Source organism: Zootoca vivipara, chromosome 7 (genome assembly GCF_965207765.1).
Source record: "Zootoca vivipara chromosome 7, rZooViv2.hap1.1, whole genome shotgun sequence".
NCBI classification, from domain to species: domain Eukaryota; kingdom Metazoa; phylum Chordata; class Lepidosauria; order Squamata; family Lacertidae; genus Zootoca; species Zootoca vivipara.
In genome coordinates this window covers 59,774,022-59,797,315 of record NC_142590.1, presented here as the reverse complement: position 1 = coordinate 59,797,315, position 23,294 = coordinate 59,774,022, and the positions used below count along the sequence as shown (strand labels likewise).

Below are 23,294 nucleotides of genomic sequence, written 5' to 3'. Positions count from 1 at the left end.
AATTCATTCAAAAGATTTCATCATAAGTAATGTCAGGGCTCTTCTCACATATAAAAATTATTCAAACAATAAAACAGTCTAAAGTAATATCAAATTAAGATGAGTACTAAAATCTATGCCATGTGAACAGCATAAAACAGTCCCCCAATTACAAATAGGTTCACTGATCAACAGTCCCCAAATGCCTTGATAAAGAGAGGTGTCTTCAGCTGGCTCAAAACCCACACCATCCATATGCCAGGCACATTTTATGATGGGAGGGAACTCCATATCCAGGATGCTGCCACAGAAAAGGCCCTGTACCACAGTTACCAGCAGAACCAACAGAAGGGCTTCTCCTTCTGGATGCCAGCAAAGGTGTTCCTTCAAGTATTTGGGTCCCAAGTTGCCAAAGTTCAGCTGTCAACAGCAACACCTAAAATATTGGTAGCATACAGGCAACCAGAAGTTTTGTAAAACCAGTGTTACATGGTTGTTATAAGATGGCACAGTTCAGCACCTGTTTTTGGATTCTCCTGGGAGACATGGCTATCCGGGCTGCCATGATGAGCTCCTCCACTTAAAAATCTATGTGTGTCTCACAGTTCAAGCTTGTGCAGCTGATTTTTGTTTAACTAAAAGAAGGGGTGGGGTGAATCCTGGTGGGGATGGTGGCGTGGAAGAGGGGTCTTCAGCTTTTTATCCCCTCAGTAATCCTGACTGAAATTACACAACCCAGCTGTCCTCCCATTGAAAATAACCAGTGCAGAGTGTGTATGATTTCAGTCTGGACCATGGTTGAAACAAAAGGATTAAATATCCTGATTCAGCACCATGAAACGTGTGTGTGTGTGTGTGTGTGCAGCTGATAAGTCAAGCCAGGGAGAGTTCCTACTGACCAGATCAATGTCTCATCTGCTTGGTTGCTGATGTTGGGCCTAAATATCAGGTCAAGTTTGAATCTTAGAGAAATGTTACGGTACAAAGCTTCAGATCCCCTGGATGAAGCAATAAGGAAAGGCCTTTTTATTTATTTCTTTATTTATTTATTTCTAACTGGGGCACAAAAAGATTGATCAATCCCCCCCCCCCCAGGATTATATTCATAGAAGTTAGGATGTGGTGTTCTAACCTACAAGACTGCTCTTCATTTGCCTGCAGTGGTAGAACATGTTATGGCCTAGACTGCTTTGATGTTGCTTTCTGGGCAAGTTAGGCCCTTTGGCCATTCATCATAAGATGCTCTTTTATCTCCCAGCAACCCTAATGAGGCTATTGATTAATTACTTAAAATCTGCTTTCACCAGAACTATTAGCTGGTTGGGTTTTCCTCTTTCTTTCTTTTTTTAAAAAAGAACTTTCAAGGTGATTAGTTGTCTTTTTAAAAATGAATTAATGAAGACTTCCAGGGTTCTCTGACTCCTGGCTGAGGGACCAGGGGGTGGGACACACATGGGTTTAGAATGCCCAATTAAAGCTCATGAAAATACAATGTTTTTGACTGCTCGGCAATTTATCTATTATAAATGGGCTGTGAGGCTATTAGTAGTATTGGCACTATTGATCAGGGACAAAAACAAGGAGGCAGCTAGCAATTAATATTGTGGCAGCCAACCACAGATGCCACCCATAGTGAAGATTTAGCAGCTATGGTCAAATACATTTCAGCAACACCCATTTTGGTTTTGTGGTCCAAAATTTCATGGCCCAATGCATACTTTTTTAATTTGAAAATTTCAATTATTTTTGTATGTATTTTTTCACAAAATTACACATTTTGGGGGCATCATTTCCAAATATACACCCTGCTTATAAGCGTTCTCTTAAAGCCAGAGCTGTCTCTGATTAGTACTCTCATGGTGGGCCCCCTGATTGGCATCAGAATAGTCCAGGGTCCCAGAGACCCAGTCTGAAAATCAATGCTGGGTTTGAGTAAGAAGTTGCTGCTTTGTGGCCTTTTAAAAATAAGTTATATTACTATTCTCTATGGGTGTTACACAGTGCTAGTCCTACTCAGAGTAGACCCATTGAAGTTATTGGCCATGACTAACTTGGGTTCACTTATGTGCATTGGTCTACTTTGAGCAGCAATTCCAATTTAGGGAAGTTTTTAATCTGTGATATTTTAATGTATTTTAATCTTTGTTGGAAGCCAATAATAATAATAAAAATAATATTTGTTCCTGGATCTAATTTCAAGAGCACCTACTACTGTGAGATTGGCAGCAACTACATATCTGCTTATGCAGAGCAGATCGTCATTTGCTCCTAGGAATATATAATATGGTCATGGCCCAATTACTGGGCCTTTCTTCTCAGAGGGTAATTAGCTGACTGGCATTCAGAAGAGCAAGTTGGCAATTTTAACATTCCCTCAGGTGGATCACACAATGACGGATACTTTAGTTTTACGGTTGTGTTTAATCCATGGTTTCAGAAGAACCTTTAATGACCATCTACAATGGAGACCAGGGTTTTAGCTCATCAAGGACTGATGTTTCCTTTATGAGGAATTAAAACTACTCAGAATCAACTTGCAAAGGCTTTGCATTGTCATAATGTATGAATCAACCTGCTCTGCACCCACAGACTGCTTAGAAACTGAAGCCAAAAGGTAGGAGTGGGCGACTGAGTTATACAAAGTCACATTTTAATTACAGAGAACATGTTTTTGTGGTCTTGTCTTCAGAAGTTTTACTTGAGCCAGAAGGGGCATGACTAGTCCATTATAAGTAAATCTTCTTTGATGAAGGAGTTAGGAAGCCACGTTATCATGCTCAAAATTCAGTCCGGGAAGTTCCACTCTGTTGTCCACCTGAAGCAATGAATGTACTAGCTTGAAAATAAAACTGCTTCAGACAGGATGATGCTGAGAGTTGGTACAATCGCCCAAAGGCTACTCATCACATTTCAAGGCTGGGTCCACATATGAATCTTCAGCATTTTTTATCTGCCTCATCATAGCTGTTTTCACATGTTTATGCTCAAGCTCTGTGCTGTTCAGTGCAGTTAGCCTATCCATTCAGCTCCAGGTCATCAAATGTCAAGCAATTAGCCTGTGAGTCAACTGGTCCTCAAAGTCCACACCGTGAAAACAGGATGTTTGTTTTAATGCAGCAGGGATGGGGAATATCACACCCTAATGCATAGCTGCCAAGTTATCCCTTTTTTAAAGGGATTTTCCCTTATGCTGAATAGGCTTCCTCACGAGAAAAGAGAAAACTTGGCAGCTATGCCCTAATGTGGCCCTCCAGGCTTCTCTGTCAGGCCCTTGAGATCTCCCCAGGCCACATGCACCTCTGACATGCACCTTCTCCCCAGGCCATGCTCTTCACTAGCTCTGCATCTTTTTGGAGTGTTTTTGGGAGGCTAGACTGTGTTGCTGAACTTTGATGATGCTTTTTGCTTACCAGAAGGAAGGATAGAATGTGTAAATGTGTAGAAACTAGCCTACTGTGCAAAGGTAAAATTAACATTAATTGCTCTGCCTGCTCCAGCCCTGCTCACCATTGGCGCATGGCTCCCAGAACTTTTCCTAGAAGAGAATGTGGCCATCAGGCTCAAAAAGTCCCCCTACCCATGACATGCATCCCCTTCATCTCGTCTCCCCAAATGCTCTCTGGAGCAGATACTGAAGGTGTGCTAGGTGTGGGGGCTGCAGGGGAAAGTGAAGGAGGCAGAGTTCTGCTACACAAGCAGAAGGCTGCTGTGCTAGCAGAACAGCAGCGTTGGACATGACTCTTGATGTGTTTGAGGTGGCATCATACCCTCATCTGTGGTATGCATTTGTACTCAAGTGATGTTACAGTCATCAAATTATGAGTGCATGCATGCATGAACTAGCCATGGTTGGAATGAAAATGGGAAGTAAATGATCTGTAGATTGAGCCGGTTACAGCAGACTGGCTTCTGCTTTGAGTATTGCAAATAATTATTGTATAGCTATCAGTACCCACCATAGCTCTCAGTCAAGCCTGTGGTCACCAAAATGATCAGTATTTGGCTGTGCTGGGCAGATTATATCAGAAGACTGTGTGCTTGCTGCTCACCGCCCACAATGGGGTGGGGAGAAACAGTTTCTCTTTTGCCAGCTTTCCATTTATGTCCCCTCTGGCTGAGCCAGAGAATCAAACATCTGCTCTGTTGATAGGAAATTGACTGTGACATATGAGGAAATGGGTAAAGGTCCTCTCTCTCTCCCTCTCTCTCTCTCTCCCTCTCTCTCTCTCTCTCTCAAAATGTTTTGTTTTGTGTTTTGTAGCTGCAGCTGTTTCATGAAATGCCAGAGCATTAAATTATCTGCATTACAAATTTGGCTGGGGAGTGATAGTTTAGAAGTCCCTCAAATAAGTGTGAAAGTCTGATTTGTGTTTTGAATGCCTCTATATGAAGTTCATACAGTGATTGGCCAAAGCCATGGGCTTCTCTCTCCTATTAAAACTAATGTGTGGCCCTCCAAGCCAACCATCAACCATGTACTGTTTGTGGTTCGCAAAGTGATAGGGGAATGCATTGAAAATGAGGAATGAACGAATGGGAAGTTATAGAAACACCAGTACTACTGGACTGTTTCATATCATAACTATCTAGTCATTCATGAAAGCTCCTTCTTATCCAAGTGTCATGCCAAACTAACCCTTTTGGTATTGGGTGGGTTTATATCTTATCCTTTCAAGCCTTGTGTATTCAGAAGGTTCACAGTTTATGTGCATGAATGTTCCACTGAGCTAAACCAATCAAAATGGAGCCTATACCAAACAATTGTTCTGTCCTCTGTAAACAGGAGAAAGCTTTTCAATAGCACTCCGGGTTTGCAAGTTCAAATCCGCAGCATATGATTAATTTGCTGCCTCGCCTTGTTTGGGAGCAGCAAAGGGAGACATCAGCAGAGGCAGTGTTGCTTAACAAGGGGTTTTAAACTCTCTTTGGATAAGAGGGTGTCTAAAAAGTTAATAGCTGCAAAGAGCGTTTTATTGATCATAGCCATTGCAAGAGGCTTTGGTGCATTTGCCTTAGATGAATCCAGCCAGAGGCTTCTGTGTGGTACAAATAGGTTTCAGCTGATGATGTGTGAAGCATTTGCAGAACTCTAAAAATTACACACACACACACACACACACACACACACACACACACACACACACAGCTTTCGGGGATTCATTGGAAGCCTTTCTCTAGGGACAAGGTAGCTCAGCAGTCAAAAGCTGATCGGTGTCATGAGATTATTATTTTTTAGAGCTTTGCCCTGCCTGCCTTCCACTTTCACAGAAGAAGTGAAAAGAGCAAGAGACAGCAAATACAGCCTTGGCGAGATGGTTTGGAAGAGTGGGTTTGGAATTTTGTTCCATCGTGGAGGATTTTGAACAAATTTAATTCAGAGATACAGATCTGTCTGCTTCTGTTGTTCAGTTTTGATTAAAAGTAACTACCGGTAGCTTCCTCTGCTCTTGGGCAGCATGTGTTTTAAAACTGGAGGCTCAGAGATTAATTTTGATTTTGCTCAGTGGTTCCAAATTTGGGGCACTACCGTCCCCTTGGTTCCATAAAGTCATGCCTAGTGCCGCCTACCCTATAAAAAGCATTGTTCGGAATAATGGTTTGCACAACCCACTAAGGAAGATAATAACACAATAAATTCAAAACAGTAACAATTAAGTACACATTTATTCTAAATCCAATTAAAATTATTTGGTTTAATTAATTCAACAAAATTAATGAACTTGATCCACTGATACCAACTGTTCAAAGTCAGATAGTCATCTCCAGTGCCCCTCTGCTGCCCCCTTGCTTCTTAGCAGCCCCTGGGAAATCCCAGGGAATGGTACAGTTTGCTTTGAAAACCACTAATTTAGCTGGTTCCTAAAGGTGCTGAGAACATTTTCCGCCAAAAGTTTCAATTTCAATTTCAAATCATTATTATTTAGCCGAAGGCTATCATTTTCACAGAGGGGAAAATAGCTCACTCAAAGCATGATTAAAACAAAACAAACAATACAGCACAACACCCAAACTTCCACACTACACCAGTACAGTACTAATAAACTATAGCACATAGTGAAATGCAAACCTATGACATCTTTTGCCCTTCTTCTTCTTCTTCTTCTTCTTCTTCTTCTTCTTCTTCTTCTTCTTCTTCTTCTTCTTCTTCTTCTGATGCAGTTCCCTCCTTTTGTTGAGTGTGGAGACCCTTTAACCCAGCCTAGAAACAAATTCAGACAGGACTCAAATTTTGGTTTGGTTTTTGACAAAATTTAGGCCACAACTTTATTGATTAAAAATCAAGTCAGTGGTTGCATAGGCTCTGGTTCCCAAAGCTACCTAAGGTAGCGCTGACTCTAGGGGCACCATGAGTCAGCCTGGGTGAACATCTGGGATGGGAGCCGACTAGCGCACGGCCCTGGTTCCCCCAGATGTGCCCTGAACTCTGGCTCAGGGCACAACCCCGCTTGGGGAAGACCAACCATGAATCCTAGGATTCCATTTAAAGGAATACCCATGGATAGGGTTGGCTAGGAATTCTGCCACCCCTATCAGCATGAATCAGAGCCTATCCGCCAACCTTACAAGTTGTGATGATTTGCTACGCGGCAAGCGAAACCCAAGTGGCAACAGCCAATCAGCCAAGTGGAGAAAATTCCTGCTGTGCCCCTGTCCCGAAGATAGGCGACACACGACGGCATAGCAAGGTCAAGCGCAAGCCCTAAAATTAGGGAGAGGTGGGCGGGTGTTCCAATGCAGCACTGCGACCCGAGAAAAGGATCTTGAGGGTCACATGCAGTGGTTAAGTAGTGGTCCCTCTGACTATTTGCCTGGCATGCCCATAGCCCAATTGCTCCCTGTCAGAGGGACCACCAGTAGGGTGTTGTGGCTGCTCCAGTTGTCCCCACCCTGATTGCCGGGCCCCACCGCAACGCGTGCCCTCTCTTGCAGGGAGGACCCGATGTGTCAACATTCCTTTGCAGCTTGCGGAAGGGAACTTCCAGCTCAGCTTCATTCATTTTCTTTTTTTATCCTTTGCAAGGAAAGTATCACCAAAAACTCACTCCCTTCACATAGTTTTGCGAGCTACCAGAGCAATCTTTCATGCATTCCTCTATGATGCTTTGGATAGGTTTTCCATGCCTCAGTTGAGATTCTCCTTGCTAGTGCTATAAAGAGAACTCTGGCTGTTATTCCCTAATGAAACATACAGGGCAGCAACTGCTCTGGACTAACAAGTATGATTGACTGCCCTGGCTTACCGAGTGCCATATTACAGCTAAGGTAATTGGGATTCTGAATCCTGATTTACAGCTGAGCATGACACATTCCCCTATAATGCAGCCCAGATTATTGGATCTCTTTAATTCTAGCTGACTGGCCCATCAGTCATGATCCCAGCACATCACAGAACACCTTTTCTGGATTCTGAATCGTAACTGGGTACCATCTGTTACCACGCTGAAAAACATCACCTTGGATTCAATATGTTTTTATGACCTTAGGGGTTCGTATAGTTCAGTGTTGCAACACTCCAATGTGCAATCAGCTGTTAGAAATGATGCCAGCATGTCCACTACTTAGAACCGCGGCTCCCAAACTTTGGTCCAGTGTTGTGCTACCTTCATTCAGGTGGTCAGGTGGTCCACAAAGTGTCCAGAAATACAATTAGGAATCATACAGCATCTAGGGCTGTGAATTATAATTGCTGCAACAGGCAGAAAAAAGCATTAAATGGTCTGCCAAGACTCTCAGCAGCTTTCAAGTGGTTCATGAGGGGGAAAGAAGTCAGAGAACACTGAATTAGATAATAGCTGAAGCACCTGCATATTGTTTGAAGGATGGATAATCAGGACAACAATAAGCCAGGAAATCACTACCTTTCAATCAGCTTGGCATAGTTTTTCTTGGCATAGCCGTATATTCCGGCGTATAAGATGACTGGGCGTATAAGACAACCCCCAACTTTTCCAGTTAAAATACAGTGGTACCTCGGTTTATGAACACAATTGGTTCCGGAAGTCTGTTCATAAACTGAAGCGTTCGTAAACTGAAGCGAACTTTCCCATTGAAAGTAATGGAAAGTGGATTAATCTGTTCCAGACGGTCTGCGGAGTACTTAAACTGAAGCGTTCATAAACTGAAGCGAACTTTCCCATTGAAAGTAATGGAAAGTGGATTAATCCGTTCCAGATGGGTCCGCGGCGTTCATAAACCGAAAATTCGTAAACCGAGGTGTTCATAAACCGAGGTTCCACTGTACAGAGTTTGGTATATACTCGCCATATAAGAAATACGACCCAGCGTATAAGACGACCCCCGACTTTTGAGAAGATTTTCCTGGGTTAAGAAGTAGTCTTATACGCAGGAATATACAGTAGTTTTTTTACATTTGCAACATCAATAGAACATGGCTTTAGGCCTCCGAGAGCACATGGTGATTTATGAAATGGCACTTTTGTTTAAAAGCTGAAAGGACTTAAAAGTTAAAGGTAACTAGGTAGGCATGTGGTGCTTCTGGAGCGGGGGGCTGGGATTGTAAATAATAATAATAATGATAATAATAATAATAATAATAATCTGCAATAATAATAATCTGAATCACTTTTCATGAATTATGTATATTGCAAATAAAGAAAAAAAACAATGAGGGGAAAACAATGTCATGCAAAACATGAAATCAACTTGTGGGGTTTCTTTTTTCTTTTTGCAAAAAGGTAGGTCCAGGATGGCTTGGAAGAAAACCAGGTAAAACTGAAACAGCTCATCCATCAGCATGCAATTGCTATGAATGTAAAGTAAGCAGACTTGGTCCACAGTCTCATCTGTCATTTTCACAGAGCTCTAGATTGCTTTTATGCACTGGGCCACAGGGGTTTATTCTACCAAAGTGCTACACTGAGCACCTGATGAAGCAGGCTGCTGCCACAATAAACCAGTGAAGGTGAGATCTAAATAGCATTGCAGAGACTTTAGGGCAGATGCAGTGGTGTATCTATCTCCCCTCCCTCTCTCCCTTGTGGTGCCCAATAGCCTGTTCTCCCCCCCCCCACACACACACACAGCCCAAATTCAAGGGATCTTTAGGAATTATATATATATTGCAATACAAGCATGCAAAACAACAAGAGCTTCTTCTTTTTTAAAAACCAATGTAAATTGCAGAGCTCCCAGTCTGAATCATGATTACAGCTGGGGAGAAAGAGTTTAAACTCCTATTTCCACACACACAAACAAACATGTTAACGTCCTGATCGTCATAGGGCCCCCTGAGCTGGGAATTTATACAAACAAGACTGTGTCATTGTTTGAAATGTTATTGAGTAGCCAGTCATTTTAATGGTTTTATTTTTAAGGGTTTTGTTGCTGCTGTTGCTATTTGCCATCATGATGTTTTGCAAGAGGGTGCTATAGAAATACTTTGATGAATCATTAAATGTATGAAACCCAAGGCGTAGATGCAAGAGCGAACTACATGATTGATGCCCCGTGTCCTAATTTCAATTTACAGCCGGTTGACTCTGCAAATGTCTCATCCAATCAGCTTTGTCCTAACGCTGCCATCTTGTTTTGTTGCTTTCTCTTTCACCAGTTATGGAGACATGGTGCCCAAAACGATTGCTGGCAAGATATTTGGCTCCATCTGCTCCCTGAGCGGGGTGCTTGTCATTGCTCTCCCAGTCCCAGTTATTGTTTCCAACTTCAGCCGGATCTACCATCAGAATCAAAGAGCTGACAAGCGACGAGCACAAAAGGTAAGAGGCAAATGCACTGAAAGCGACGCTGCCTGTTTGGATATCAACTCTGATGCTGCTTCACTGATATTGGCAAAGTCTAGCAAAACAGCCGTGGGGGGTAAATTTCCCTAGGGGGTTCAAGTCCAATTAGTCTGATTTTATTCCCAAAGAGTTTGCAAGAGCTTCCCGTTGGCACACGCGCTATACAGGCAAAATACATCATCTTAGCTATTTTATCTTCTGACCTTCTGCCACACAGCACCTCCCCACCTCCCCATCCAACTATAGTCCTTGAAATGCAACTTTACTTGCCCCATTTTCTCTGCAGCTATAGGAACCCTCCTTGTAGCTTATATGGGCGTGTTTTGCACTTTAATGGTCAGCATTCAGTTCCCCATAACTGGTGCTTACCAGTTTTGTTGTCAGGCTGCACTCTTGCATACGTGATACTATCGTCACTGATAATGAGCCCTACAGAAATTGCATGGCAGAAGTTACCTCGCTTGAGCCCAATAAACTGTTTAAAAAAAACAGGCCTCACTTTAATCACTTGTTAAAAAACACATGCACTTTAATCACTCAAGAATGGAAAGATCAAGTGAGACATTCAAGGGCCATCACAGATGTCAAGTTGGAAAATGCTGTTCACTGCATGTCAGACGTAATGCTTTTCAGTGGAGGCTGTTCACACATTCAGTTCCTGAGTGTTGCGTAGTCAGGTGATATGAAATCATGTGATGAACCTAATTTTGTGAACTAGTTCTAACCAGCGGCAGAGCAAGCCGATCGGGCGCCTGGGGTGGCGTGTGTGCCCAGGGGCGGGGCCAGCTGCCCACGGGGGCACCGCAGCACATCTGAGGAGTCTGCCTGCCCCCTCCCACTCAGCCGTCCTACACCTGAGGAGGAGGCAATGGGCAGACTGTTTGGGGCAGTGTCACTCCCAGGAGAGACATGTGGCGTGAGTGCTGCCCACCATTTTGTCACACACACCCCCTCAGAGGGGACACCTGGGATGGACCGCACCTACCACACACCCCTTGCTATGCCCCTGGTTCTAACAGGTGACAAAGTGGAGCCATGAGCCTAATGGTCAGCTGTAATGCCCACTTATGGCATTTACTTGTGCAAGGGCTATAAGCAAGAACATCTGCAACCCATACCTCTGATTATCAGTAGTGGCAATTTTACTACCATACATTGGGTGGAGTTCTGTAGATGAGCAGATATAGTCATGGTTTGAGAGAACCTGTTTTGAGAGCTGTGTGGATTGGTGATATAATAGGAGAATAAGGATTGATGAATTGATGAATTTTCATAACATTTATATACCAGTAGATTATAGAAAACTTCAAAGCAGTTCACAAAAAAATACCCATAAAATTATCGCTAAAAACCATAGCACCATAATTTAAAACATGCATAAAATTACAACCACAATAGAATAGACTAAAATAAGTTTAAACTCATGCATGTGACCCATGTCTTAGTGCTGCAGTCAGGATGGCTCCAGGCTTGAAGGGGTCTCTGGTGGGCCCTGTCCTCCCATGAGCAGACCTTGGTAGACCTACCTGCCATTGGGGGGCATCAGCCCTAGGCCATTCATCTCATGCTCTATTCCTTGAAAGAAGCCTATCTTCTCACGGGGCTAGGAGGTGATGTGGGTGAAGGGGAGCAGTCATTTTGGGTATGTATCCATAATGCAAACATAACATTTTGTTCAAGGTTCACCCCAAACAATTTGCTGCCTGGAGACTGTTCCACCAGCTGCTCTTCCCACATACACAAGCCAACCCTACTGGCAGTTGACTCTTGCTTCACCACCACCATCTTCCACCTCAGCTGTAGGCTACCTGAGACAGGCCATGTTGCTTACACATCTCTGTTCTCCAATAGAAGGGAATTGCCAAATGGATCAGGAGCCATTGCTGCTTTCTGCATTGGCTGCCCGAGACAGTCACCTCATTTTGCCCAATGGTAGGGCTGGCCCATTCTGTTGACATACAGGGTTTAGTAGTGTTCCTATCCCTGCCCACTCGGTATACTTTGAAGACAAGATCAAACTTTTTTTAAAAAAAAACAACAACACCTAGTTGGTAAACACTGATAACTCCAAAGGTCTACAAAAGCTCTTTTTTCCCCCAGCAGGAGTGAACATTAAATAATATTCACAGTAAAACTGAAAATAAAACAAAAGGCAGCTGATGCAACTGTCTAGCATTTTTAATCCTCTGGGGGGGAAATATCTGGTAATTGACTTTCTTCTAATTAGCTGTAATAGCACCTCGGCACCTCCTTGTCTTTCCTAGAAAAGGCTGAAGCAAAGCTATTGCACATCACAGTGCCTGATGGTGAGTTCAAGTGACAGGTGGAGCGACACGAGCCATAATGAGCTGGTGCTGTTGTTGTTTTTTCCCAGCAACAAAGAATGAGGAGCAATCTATTATTAAATATGTAGTTTATAAACACAAAAAGGAAACAGCAAATGGAAATGACGGAGCTGTAAGAGAAGGGAAAATAAATAAAACATGAGCCTGCTTCCTTGCATCTCACTCACCGCCGGATGTGAGTTTTTTTTTTTTTTAAGCGCTTTGGATTTTAAATGGAGCCTTCTAGCACCCATTATTTCATTTATTCCACTCATATCCTACTCTTTCTTTAGAAAGAGCAGCTTATGTGGCTTAGGTGTTCCAGGCCATGTCCCCAGCGGTACCTTGGTTCTCGAACTTAATCTCTTCTGGGAGTCCGTTCAACTCCTGAAAATGTTCGAAAACCAAGGCACGGCTTCCAATCAGCTGCAGGAGCTTCCTGCACTCAAGTGGAAGCTGCATCAGACCCTCAGCTTCCGAAAAACATTCGCAAACTGGAACACTTACATCCAGGTTTGCAGCATTCAGGAGCTGATTTGTTTGGGAGCCAAGCCGTTCGAGTTCCAAGGTACCACTGTACTGGCCAGGTGAAGACCTACTGAATGCTTGTATCCAATGTAGTACTGTACTAAGTAAATGTCTGATCTTCACACTTGCACAGTGGGATTTCCCCCCTCCTCCTCCCCACATGTTGCACCAAAATCTGATCTGGGCTTTCCCTCAACATTCTAGAGCAGATTTGGTGAGGCTGTGGGGCACACATAATGGGAGAAGTGGGAAGCTCTGGATGGGAGAGTTACAGCTTGCTTGGACTACTTACTAGATTACTGCAACACATTTTATGTAGGGCTGGGTCTGAAGACGATTCAGAAACTTCGGCAGGTGAAGAATCCGGTGGCCAGGTTGCTCACTGGGACAAGATGATTTGAGCATATGACATCAATCCTGGCCTGAGTGCACTGCCAGCCAATTAGTTTCCAGGGCCAATTCACAGTGCTGGTTTTGATCCATAAAGCCTTAAATGGCTCAGGACCACAAAATTTCAAGGACTGCCTCTCCCCATATGAACCAACTCAGACCCTGCAATCATCATCTGAGACCCATTTTCATGAGCCTCCTTCACAAGAGGTCTGGAAGGTGCAACATGAATAGGCCTTTTCTGCAGTGGTTTCCAAGTTGTGGAATGCTCTCCCCAGGGAGGTTCACCTGGCACCTTCATGACATATCTTTAGGTGACATTTCTCTATAACCAGGCCATTGGCTGACCTCTGTCCTTTTTGATGTGTTTATGGAAGGGGGTATTATTGGTTGGTTTTGCTTTATTTTGTATTTTGTGTTCTCATTGCATTTTTATGTTGTGGAACACCCTATGATCTTCAGATGAAGTATACAGATTTAATGAATAAATATATAATACAACATCAAGCTTTTCTTATGTAATAGTGGGGCCCTGGGTGATAATTGTATGTTGATGGCAATGGCAGAAGACTAGGATGGGTGACTAAGGCAAAATGTACACCATCAGCATCCCAATAAATAGAACAGATCCTGTTTATTTTAGTCCCTCGCTTCCTTTTGCTTGTCCACAGTAAAAGTAAAAGTCTTCCATGAAATGAATGGGCATGTGCAGCTCTGATCTAGGGATCAAACAATTGTTTATTTGTTTTTATGACAGGAGCTTTTAGCCCTCCATTTGTTGTAGACCACCAGCCCCCATCATTCTTGGCCATTGGCCACATTGACTGGGGGTGTTGGGAGTTGGATCCCAAATATATTGGAGGGCCACTGCTTTCTCATCCCTTATGTGGATATGTCGAGCTCAGGCATAGGCAAACTCGGCCCTCCAGATGTTTTGGGACTACAACTCCCATGATCCCTAGCTAACAGGACCAGTGGTCAGGGGTGATGGGAACTGTAGTCCCAAAACATATAGAGGACTGAGTTTGCCTATGCCTGGCTAGCTGCAATCAGGCTTGATTTAGATGAGCTGTATCTGTGGCCATTTAGTCTGTGATGGGCCATTTGCAAATGCAAGTCATGGTGCTGAAGTCTGCTATCATGATAAGCATTAATTAGCGCATTATCATTAGAGCTTTATTTCCTAATGCACACATCTCTGCTACATCTTACATTAATGTTATTAAATTTATATACCACCCTTCATCCGAAGATCACAGGGCAGTTTACAGGATAAAAATCTCACAGCATGAAGAAAAGACATAAATCTACAGGACCTCAAGTACAGAGGAAAGTTCTTCAGCTCAAGTACCGGTAGTTCTGAGAGTTTTTATCCTGCACACATATTTTCCTTGAATATCATTCCTGGATTTCACCTAGTGAAGATTGGATTGTGCTTTTCGTACTCTGATTCCAGCACTTTTCCACAGCACTCCCATCAAATTACATATACAAATTTTCCTGATTGAACAATTGGGTTCAATTTACCTGTTGGGTAAATTGAAGCTCCAACAGGTATTGAATTAACCTGCTTCATCTTACCAATGAACAAGGTAATGTTTTGTAAAAAATTTGACATTAGAAAAACAGACCCACATCCATTGTGTACATGCTTTCAAAGCTTAAAACAACCTAAAATGCAACAAAATTCTATCCAGTTAACACCCCAGATCCATGACCTGCCAGCACATTCAAATACCTATTGTGCTCATAAGCAGCAGCAACATTCACACTTCCAGACCTCTCATTTAACAGAAATAGCACTTCACCTACTTAATATAGCACTTGTGATCACACATAATCTGAACAGAAACACTCTTTTAAAATATGATGGCATTCTTCTGCTTACTTAAATAATCTTGCAAATCACTGTGATTTTCATTGTAGACATACTGCAATTCCCTAAGTGATGTTATTGTGATCTCCTAAAATCTGTGTTTCACCTTGCCCAGTGTATAACAGCCCGCTTTGCCGCTCTAAATTTTTTGGATCAGGAGTAGCAACTGTTGCAACCAATTTTGGAGACAGTCAGCATTCCAGATACAATTTTCCCTTCCCTCCCTGCTCACAACTTTTGTCCCATTTGATAAAGCACACTGATATCCACATACAATTCCATCAGTTGCATTATTTTATCTATTTGTTATTTAATATTTTTACACATCACATATTGGTGCACAGATCCTTTATGGTTATCTAATGCAGAGTGGCTGATTTGGAGGTTGTTGTGGGGCGGGGGGGGGGGATTCAATCAATAGGAGGAAATGAAGGACTTTAGGACCATTTCATAGACAATGAGCATCTCCAAATATTCCCCAAGGCTCATTCTAGTACTCAATGAAACAACGAATGTCCCCTCCCCCCCAAAAAAAGAAATACAGGCAAAGTAATCCTAAATATAGGAAGCCAGCAGCATTTGTGTTGGTTCCAAACTCTATCCAGGAGAAGGGCTACTGCTGGCTTAGCCAGCCTGGGTCTGAAAGATGGGGAACAAGCCTTTAAAATAGAGTTTGATTTGCACCACCCTTTTTGCCAGTGTAGCTTTTGCTGAGTTGCCAGGTTATGTCACTGAGCTGAAGGGAATGGGTTTATGTCTCTCCTTGTGACGTACCATGCTGTCTGCAATGGCCATTTTGAGGATTTAGCCTGACTTCAGTTGCACCATCTTAAGTTATGCCAGCTGAGCCAGGATGAAAGACTTACTCTGGCAGATCTCCAACTGAGTCTGGATATGGGAGTCATGCCAGCAGGGTGTGAATCAGCTGAGGCAGCTCAGGTTGCCATATGCCCTCTTTTTCCAGGACACGTTCTCCTTTTCATAGGTATGTAAAATGAGAGTCGGCAGAGCAATCCATAGTTAAAAGTAGAAGTTGGCAAATGTGTCCTCTTTTTTGCTCTTCAAAATATGGTAACTGTAATGGTGCTGTTGCGACTACTCTTGAGTAAAGACGCCCAAGTCTGCTCTGTCTTTAAGAGGTTTATTGTACATATTATTTACAGTGCAGAGATAGCAGAAAACATGACCTTCTCAGTCACTTGCAGAATCCGGGAGTGGGCGTTTCCTGTTACGTGCCCAGCATAAGAGTTTGGGCACCCCGAAACGCCTCCTCCCGACCTTACGTTTTGTGACGCGCTTTAATTCGGGTGCCAGAAGGGGCTGCCTGTTCCCCTCCACCTCTTGGTCAGGGTGTTGCAAGGGCTCTCTAGCATAGCCGAGCCCTGACTCCTCCAACCCACTACCCTGTTTCTCCGAAAATAAGACGTAGCCAGAAAATAAGCCGTAGCAGGATTTTTAAGCATTCAAGGAATATAAGCCATATATAATATAAGTCTTATTTTTTTTGAGAAACATGGTAACTTCCTCATTCCCCCCACCTGACCCGCTGCTGCTGCTCTCACTGGGCGAAGTGCTGGTCAACAGGAGAGGCGGAGGCTCTCTGTACGGAGGTCCCCTGACAGTAACCCTAAAACTCTTCCAAACTCATTCCTTTGGGAAAATCTTGGGTTTGCATTGCACTGTAAGCCATTTGTCTCAAACAATTGGTGAAAGTTTTGTTTTCCTTTTTCCTGATGGTTTATCTGTTTTGAAGAACGCTGTTAACTTCAATGCCAACATGATTGATTGCTGCTCTTATTAGCTTAGCGTTGTTGACACACACATAAACACAAGCACGGTGTGTTTTCTCATCACATTTGAATTTCTAATTCTCCCAGTGCTTGGCAAATTGCTGAATTAGTAAAGTTGTATCAAGTTTAAATAGGTAAGCAATTTTCATGTGCCCAATGTTGCATGGCTGTTAAAGATACAGGAAAAAGTACACACTCGTGGGAACGTATAGCTCAGTTGGTAGAGCATGAGGCTTTTAATCTCAGGGCCATGGGTTTGAGACTGGGCAAAAGATTCCTGCATTGCAGGTTGTTGGACTAGATGACCCTCGTGCCACTTCCAACTCTTCAATTTTATTATTCTAACTGTATACTAAGATGGTGTGGGATGCTCATGGGATAAAAAAAAAATCCCATGAGGTCCACTTTTTGATAGTTCTGAACTTCACCATCTAGAACCAGCTAAATAATCAGGGATGGTCTGATCATTCACATTTCCGTATTTTTTGTTTGTTTGTTTTATTATATTTATATCCCATCTTTTCTCCAAGGAGCTCAAGGTGGTGTACAGAGTTTGCTCCCTCTCCATTTTATTCTCACAATGACCCTGTGATGTATGTTAGGCTGAGAGCAAGAGACTGGCCCAAGGTCACCCAGTTAGTTTCCTGGCTGGTGAGGATTTGAACCCCCGTCTCCCAGATCCTACTACAACACTCTAACCCAGGGGTTCCCAACAAAATTTTCTCGAGGACCCCTCATCGAGCCGCTATTGTGACAAGGACCCCCATTAATTCCTAATCCTAAAATTAAGAAGTGAGAGCCAAATTAAGAGTCTTTTTATATTTTATATTTATACATTTTTTACAGTTACAACAGAGTACTCCATCAGTAAACAGTTAGTTTTAATTTTCAGTTCTTAATGAGATGAGTTAAATCTGTCCTTTGAGTCCATTATTTCTGAAATATTAGGTTCCAAACTTGAAACTTTCACTCTGAAATCCGACCGCATGTCGAGCCGATTCCTATATTTGTTTTTCATGAAACACATGGAAGAAAATGCTTGCTCACACCAATATGTGGTTGCAAATGGAAGGATCTTTTTCATTGCCTTATTTCCAAGTTTCTTGTTTACAAACACTACTGTTTTGCAAAGAGGCAGCGCGCGCCAGGGAGGAGGGAGGGGAATGGAGAAGACAGGGTACCTGCGCAGTAGCGCACAAATGAAGCCGACGCGCGCAAAGCATCTTGGGGAGGTGAGCGTTAGTAGAATGCGCGCGCTGCCTCTTTGCAAAACAGTAGTGTTTGTAAAGCGCCACCTAACAGCATACAGCAGAACTACTGCCTCTATCTAATTCTAGTTTTGCGCTAGACTCTGCTCATGCAGGAAGCGGCCAAAACAAAAAAAATCTGTTATCATACAAAATATATTTATATTTAATATATTTTTTATTCTAATAGCATCTTGCGGACCCCTCTGGCATAGCTCGCGGACCCCTGGGGGTCCCCGGACCACCTGTTGGGAACCACTGCTCTAACCAATACACTACACTGGGCTATTAATACTTTGCTGCATTGATCTGTTTGTACCTACCTACGTTCTTTTTTTTAATAGATGTTTTTATTTCAGGTTTTATAATGAGAATAAATAACAGAACAAAATACAGCATTACCTGCACTCTTAAACAGGAGTCCATCAGACTCAGAAGTGATGCCCTTCTGAATCTTTGTGCACTGACCATTCAGTGGGAATTAAACTACTCATGTTCCTCTTTGCTTTGCTTCTACGCCAAAAAGAAAGCATTGCTCATTGCTCATCTTCAGAGGCATAAAGGTACCAGTTCAGGTTTCAAAGTCAAGCGGATCACAAAGATATTCCAGTAGGAAGGCCAGATTCAGAGCCATATCCATAGCTTTACATTTGGAAAATATAAGGCTAAGTTGCAAAAATGGCAGCACTGTGGAGTGCTTTTTAATATTGCATAGTAACAAGAGATAAGAAATATAGGTGCCTCTGAAGAACAGTCACATGTGATTTGGAACACCGGGGGGGGGCAGAATCATCCCCTCCCTCCAAATAGCTCCCTTTTTGTGTCTTGATTTTTTTTTGTTATTATTTTTTATTAAGGATTTTCTTGGGTTACAAAGGTAGTGCAATGTCTCATATTTTTTTTCTCCCATGTATCATTTTTACACATCAATTTTACTTGTCTTGATTAATAAAAATACAGGATTCTGCCTTTTTTAAAAAAGGGCAGCTCTACCTACCTATTTCTATCTTACTCAACCTGGGGCCCTCCAGATATTTTGGACTACAATGCATTATCAGCCCCTGCCAGCACTGACAATAGTCAGGGATGGTGTAAGTTGTGGCACAAAACACCTGAAGGGACCAGGTTGGGGAAAGATTCTCTAGGAGAACAAAAACAATTAAGGCCTAATAAAAGGATGTCATAAAACTCATGGGGAGGCCACAAAACAATTCTTGCATTGAGCAATCCATACCCCGACCACAAAGTTTATAAATCATCCTGGGCCATGGCCCAGGTAAGTTGTGAGACTTCCATGCTTCATGTCGCTGAAGATTTCTTGGCAAACGACATAGAGCACCATGATGCTGAAAATATTTGCTATGGAAGACAGCTCCAGCACTTATTTTGAATTCCAGAACTTGTACAGCCACCTACAACTTGTAGGAACATAGGGATGTGCCTAATACAGAATCAGAGTGTTGGTCGCTGTAGCTCACTAACATTTATACTGACTTTCAGTGGTTGTCCAGGGTTTTAGACTTGAGAGTTGCTTAACACTACCTTGAAGGGCTAGGGATTGAACCTGGGAGCTCTTTCATGCAAAGCATGTGCTCTACCAAAGAGCCACAGCTCTTTCCCAAGTATGACCTACAGCACTAGAGTGAGAAATGCCAATAACAGACCAGTTTAAGCTGCAAACTGGCAGTACAATGTGAGTGCAAAGGCACCCAATAGCAATTGGAAATGAATGAATGAATGAATGAAGTCATAATATTGCTGAACCAAGCTAGAAGGATTGGTTTCCTTTAATTAATCTTCAAATTCAGACTTGTACCAATGCAAGTGTTCAGACACACTCTTTGGCTTCATTTAATCCCCTTAATTTGGAAGCATTGCAAAGCTAAACTTGTTTCATTAATTTGCAACTGTGTTCATTACTACAATTTTTATTGAAGTCAGTTCAAACTCAACATCTTAAGCAGCATTCACACAATCTAATCATTTTGGTTTTGTAAATCAGAGATTAGCTGAAGCCAATTTATTTATTTATTTTTACACTGAAGAAATCCATTTGATTTTAGCATTGCTTGGATAGCAGTAACCAGACAATTACCTAAGTGTTAAACTAAGGAAGAAATTAACAGATAAGGAAGAAAAATTGTTGTTGTTTTTTAGTCGTTTAGTCATGTCCGACTCTTCGTGACCCCATGGACCAGAGCATGCCAGGCACTCCTGTCTTCCACTGCCTCCCGCAGTTTGGTCAGACTCATGTTGGTGGCTTCAAGAACACTGACCAACCATCTCATCCTCTGTCGTCCCCTTCTCCTTGTGCCCTCAATCTTTCCCAGCATCAGGGTCTTTTCCAGGGAGTCTTCTCTTCTCATGAGGTAGCCAAAGTATTGGAGCCTCAGCTTCATGAATTCTGCATATAAGTTAAATAAGCAGGGAGACAATATACAACCTTGTCATACTCCTTTCCCAATTTTGAACCAATCAGTTATTCCATGTCCAGTTCTAACTGTAGCTTCTTGTCCCACATACAGATTTCTCAGGAGACAGATGAGATGATCAGGCACTCCCATTACTTTAAGAGCTTGCCATAGTTTGCTGTGGTTGACACAGTCAAATGCTTTTGCTTAGTCAATGAAGCAGAAGTAGTTGTTGTTGTTTTTCCTGGAACTCTCTAGCTTTCTCCAAAATACTGGGAAGAAAATACTAGGAACCAAATCCAGAAAATGAAGGAAATGATCATACTCAAGCCTCATTGAACTCAAAGGGTTCCGTGGTTTGGTTAAGCACATGCAACTTTATTGAGGCTGAATCCTACATGAGCAGGTATATAATTATGGAAAACTGAATTATTTGAGAATTCATAATGAAATCCACCTCTGATGAGTAAGAAAATATGAATCAAATGATAACTGATGGATAGCGAAAAATGAATAGCCATCCAATAGTGATTATCTTCATGAATATTAAATAGCAGATTCTAACTGAATAAATTAGAGAAAATATATGGAATGCATTGCAAAATTAGCACACATAATTCAATGTTTATATTTGTCAGTGAATGAAATAAGATGAGCACTAATTTGTTTGACATCGTTGCTACATCTCTAAGCACTTTTTATTGATTGATTCAATTTGATTCTGTGTAGCAACGTGTGTCCAAGCCTCAAAATGGTGAACCAAAAAATAAAAAATGGACATTAAAATTATAACATCCAGCAACAGTGTATTACAATAAACCCATATCCAACTAAAAACAGAAGGAACAACACCAGCCCTCTTATGAAAGGGAAGCAAGCCTTGAGAAAGAAGTCTTGCATTGACTCTGCAATATGAGGCTCTGTCTCAAACAAGCTTTGGAAGAGGATAAACTTCCAGAATCTAGTGGCCTGCAGGCCAGATCTGGCTCAGCAAACTATAGAAAGTTGTCCAACAGCCCCGCCTCCCAATCTCAGCTCCGAGATTGGGAGATAAAGTGCTCTGCCTCCTCTTTAGAGAGCAATCATTAAGGAGCAGGAGTTTTTATCTCCCAATCAAAATACTATGATGCTCAGTGGAGAGCACTTCTAAAGAGCAGGCAGAGGTTTGTTTAAAAAAAACCAAAAACTCTACTGATCTCAGTGATTAGAAGAAAACTCCTTTGCCTGCTCTTTAGAGATGAAGAGTAAACAGCAGCATCACTCCTACCGGTATCCCCTGTGCTGTGGGGGGACAGTCCTGGAAACATTGTCTGTTACTCTTCACAGGTGTTTGTGAAGGATCTCTAAAACTAAGTGAAGAGTAAACAGTAGCTTATAACTACAACAGAAAATAACTCCTCATGTGCTTTTGAAGTTTGACACAAGTCACATTTTCTGAATTGGTGCATCCAAGCGCTATCCTGAGCATCTCTCAAGGATGTCCAGAAAGAAAGTGGCCCTTCAGATATGAAGGGCCTGAAGATTTGATAAGGCAATGACTAGAAGCATAAAGTGGACCTAAAAGCATGCTGGCTGGCAGCCTTCAAAATGCTGGCATGAGAATCTTGCATAATCACCGGAGCTGATTCACTGTGTTTCCACACCATGTTTTTCATGGTTGTACCAACCTAAAGTTCTTTACGATAATCTATTTGTGTGAGAGGTGCAAGGTCGGGTGCCTGCAAGTTCAAGATTAGAAAGGAAAGGGAGGGCGGGATTCCCTTGACGTGAATGTGGGGAGAATCTGATGTGTGAATACTCCAGTCTAGAAACTGTGTAGATGTGTAGGGGAGGGGGTGGCATGCACAAATGGCACAAGGACTTTGAATGACCCTCAGCAGGAGATCCAGAGATCTGCTTACCCTTGCCTGAGAGCCAGAGGCTTGCACCCTTGCTAAAGCACGAGGTTTTTAAGTACAATACAGTCAAACCTCGGTTCTTGAATGGCTCCGTTTTGAAATGTTTTGACTCCCAAATGCCGAAAACCCAGAAGTAAACCTTTTTCGGAAGCCAAACGTCCAACACAGGAAGCTCCTGCAACCAATTGGAAGCCATGCCTCGGTTTGTCGAATGTTTCGGAAGACGAACAGGCTTCTGGAATGGATTACGTTTGACAACCGAGGTTTGACTGTACTTGGGGAGGTTGGGGAGAGGGTGTTAATAATAATAATAATAATATATTATTATTATTATTATTATTATTATTATTATTATTATTATTATTATTTATACCCAGCCCATTTGGCTGGCTTGCAGCAGAATATTAAAATACAATGATTCATCCAGTATTAAAAGCTTCCCTAAACAGGGTAACACACTTTCAGTTGGGAGCCCAGCTGATTCTACTTCCACTAACACACCAGCCCCGCCCTCTAGCAGTTCGTACAAGAGGAAAGCCTAGTAAGTCATTTGTGTCCAAAGTGATGAAGAAAGAGAAGGAACTGAGCGAATAATCTGTCAACAGAGTTGTTTCCAAGCAGTATCCCACTGTCCAAGTGGCACAATAGTCTCATTCTCCCCAGTGACACTGACACATGTCTTGGCCTTTGTACTGCTTAGATTGTCCTTTAAAAAAAGCCAGGTAGAAGTGCCTCATTGAAGCAGAAAGATTCTACTAGGTTCAACAAATCCCATTTGTTTGTTCCATTGGTCTTCTCAGTACTGGGACCGTGCTTCTAAATGGAATGGCTGTATATCCTCTTTAGCCCTGCTCATCTAACAGGAGAGGGGAATGAAGGAGGTTGGGAAGTTTGGAAGCAAGAAAAGAAATGCCATTGTTCAGACTGATTGCAAAGGTCCCTGTGTTGGTTAAATAAGAGCATCTCTATTGCTGTAGTTGGATGTCATGAAATGAAAGGATTTGGTGCACCAAAGACGTTTGAAAAGACTCACTTAATTTGGCACAACCCTTCTTTCTGGCAGTGACAGCAGGGATCCTCCACAGCTGATTGA

At 42.4% G+C, this 23,294-nt stretch overlaps 1 protein-coding gene across 5 annotated transcripts in view; it reads left to right on the top strand.

Moving 5' to 3' along the window:
- Nucleotides 1-23,294, top strand: part of KCND3 (potassium voltage-gated channel subfamily D member 3) — a 278,323-nt gene that overhangs the window by 201,482 nt on the left and 53,547 nt on the right. For all 5 annotated transcript variants that reach the window (XM_088674386.1, XM_035122268.3, XM_088674387.1 and 2 more), the window contains exon 3: nucleotides 9,551-9,713. In XM_088674386.1, coding sequence (XP_088530512.1) covers nucleotides 9,551-9,713 — 163 coding nt within the window. The remainder of the gene's footprint in view (nucleotides 1-9,550; nucleotides 9,714-23,294) is intronic.